The sequence below is a fragment of the Arachis hypogaea genome, chromosome 16, assembly GCF_003086295.3.
Source record: "Arachis hypogaea cultivar Tifrunner chromosome 16, arahy.Tifrunner.gnm2.J5K5, whole genome shotgun sequence".
In the NCBI taxonomy this organism is placed as follows: domain Eukaryota; kingdom Viridiplantae; phylum Streptophyta; class Magnoliopsida; order Fabales; family Fabaceae; genus Arachis; species Arachis hypogaea.
Window position 1 is genome coordinate 113,471,662 of NC_092051.1, and position 1,689 is coordinate 113,473,350.

Genomic DNA, 1,689 nt, shown 5'->3' on the forward strand with positions numbered 1-1,689 from the left:
ATGCAAGAGCTACGCCACAGAATGCAAGACTTGGAGCGCCGGCTAGCAGATAGGGAACGCGACCAACACACCCCAGAGCAGAGTCACTCCCGCTCTCGCTCCAGGAGTCGCTCCAGACGTACGCCTAGCCCCCAAGATGAATTCGAAAGCACCGGGGGGAGAGGGCGTGCGAGAAGACGTCGTGACCCCGTCATTTACGCCAGACACGAGGGACAGCGTACCAGGAACCGCGGAGACGAGGACACTCGTCGAGAAAGCGACGAAGGAAGAACGACGGGAACACGGGGACCCGTAATAATGGGAGCGACCCCATTCCACCGTTCCATACTCGAAGTCCGGCTGCCAAAACACTTTGACAAGCCAACGAACATGAGGTACGATGGAACACAAGACCCACTGGGACACCTCACGGCCTTTGAGGCCAGGATGAACCTAGAAGGAGTGGGAGACGAGGTAAGGTGCCGCGCTTTCCCGGTCACCCTCGCTGGACCTGCAATACGGTGGTTCAACAACCTCCTGCAGGGCTCGGTAACCCAATTCTCCGACATCAGCCACGCCTTCCTGGCTCAGTTCACGACCAGGATCGCCAAAGCCAAGCATCCGATCAATTTGCTGGGAGTGACCCAGAGAGCCGGGGAGCCGACCAAGAAATACTTAGATCGTTTCAACGATGAATGCTTGGAAATTGACGGGCTGACGGACTCAGTGGCGAGCTTGTGCTTAACGAATGGGCTCCTGAATGAAGACTTCAGAAAGCACCTTATCACGAGGCCGGTACGGACCATGCAGGAGATCCAGTGCGTGGCTAAGGAGTACATTAACGACGAAGAAGTCAGCAGGGTCGTGGCTGCCAATAAATGGCAACCCCCCTACAACCAAGCCCGACACTACGAGGGTGGAGAAAAACAGAAGAAACACGCCAGGGACGGCGGTCCGAGCAAAGCGCCAAAGCCATTTCCCCGAGTCGGGAAATTCACCAACTATACCCCCCTTACGGCTCCGATCACGGAAGTTTACCAACAGATAGCCGAGAAAGGGATACTATCAAGACCCCGACCTCTGAAGGACAGGACGGGGGGAAATAAGAGCCTTTACTGCGAATATCACAAGGGATACGGGCACAAGACCCAAGACTGCTTCGATCTAAAGGATGCCCTGGAGCAAGCAATCAGGGATGGAAAGCTCGCCGACTTCTCCCACCTCATAAGGGAACCGAGGAGACGAAATCGGGATCAGGATAGCAAGGACAGGTCCCGGGCAATAAGACGACGTCAAGAACCCGAGGGGGACAACCACGGTCTCACGGTGGTGAACGTAGTAACAGCGAGAAATTTCGCCCCGAGGTCGAAATCGGCGCAGAAAAAAGACGCCAAGATCCTCGCGGTCTCCTCCTCATCCGCTAGAAGTTCCCGGGGACTCCCATCAATCTCTTTCGGCCCCGAGGACCAATGGTTCGACGAGGTACCGGAAAGTCTCCCCATGGTTATCACGGCCAGAGTCGGAACCGGACTCGTCAAACTGATCCTAGTAGACACGGGAGCGGACTCGAACATCATGTTTCGCAACGTTTTTGATGCCTTGGGACTGCGTGATGCCGATCTGGCGACCCACCAGCACGGCGTGGTAGGGCTGGGAGACCACTTCATCAAGCCATATGGGATCATCTCACTCCCGACCTCCCTGGGATAA

General features: G+C 56.1%; 1 protein-coding gene across 1 annotated transcript; it reads left to right on the top strand.

Moving 5' to 3' along the window:
• LOC112757377 (uncharacterized) lies at window positions 1-1,689 on the top strand. Its single transcript, XM_025805964.1, has one exon. The coding sequence runs from the start codon at window positions 1-3 to the stop codon at window positions 1,687-1,689; it is 1,689 nt and encodes a 562-aa protein (XP_025661749.1).

What these genes read in the sequence shown, in the direction of transcription:
- LOC112757377 (XM_025805964.1), top strand. Translation starts at nt 1, where the DNA reads ATGCAAGAGCTACGCCACAGAATGCAAGACTTGGAGCGCCGGCTAGCA.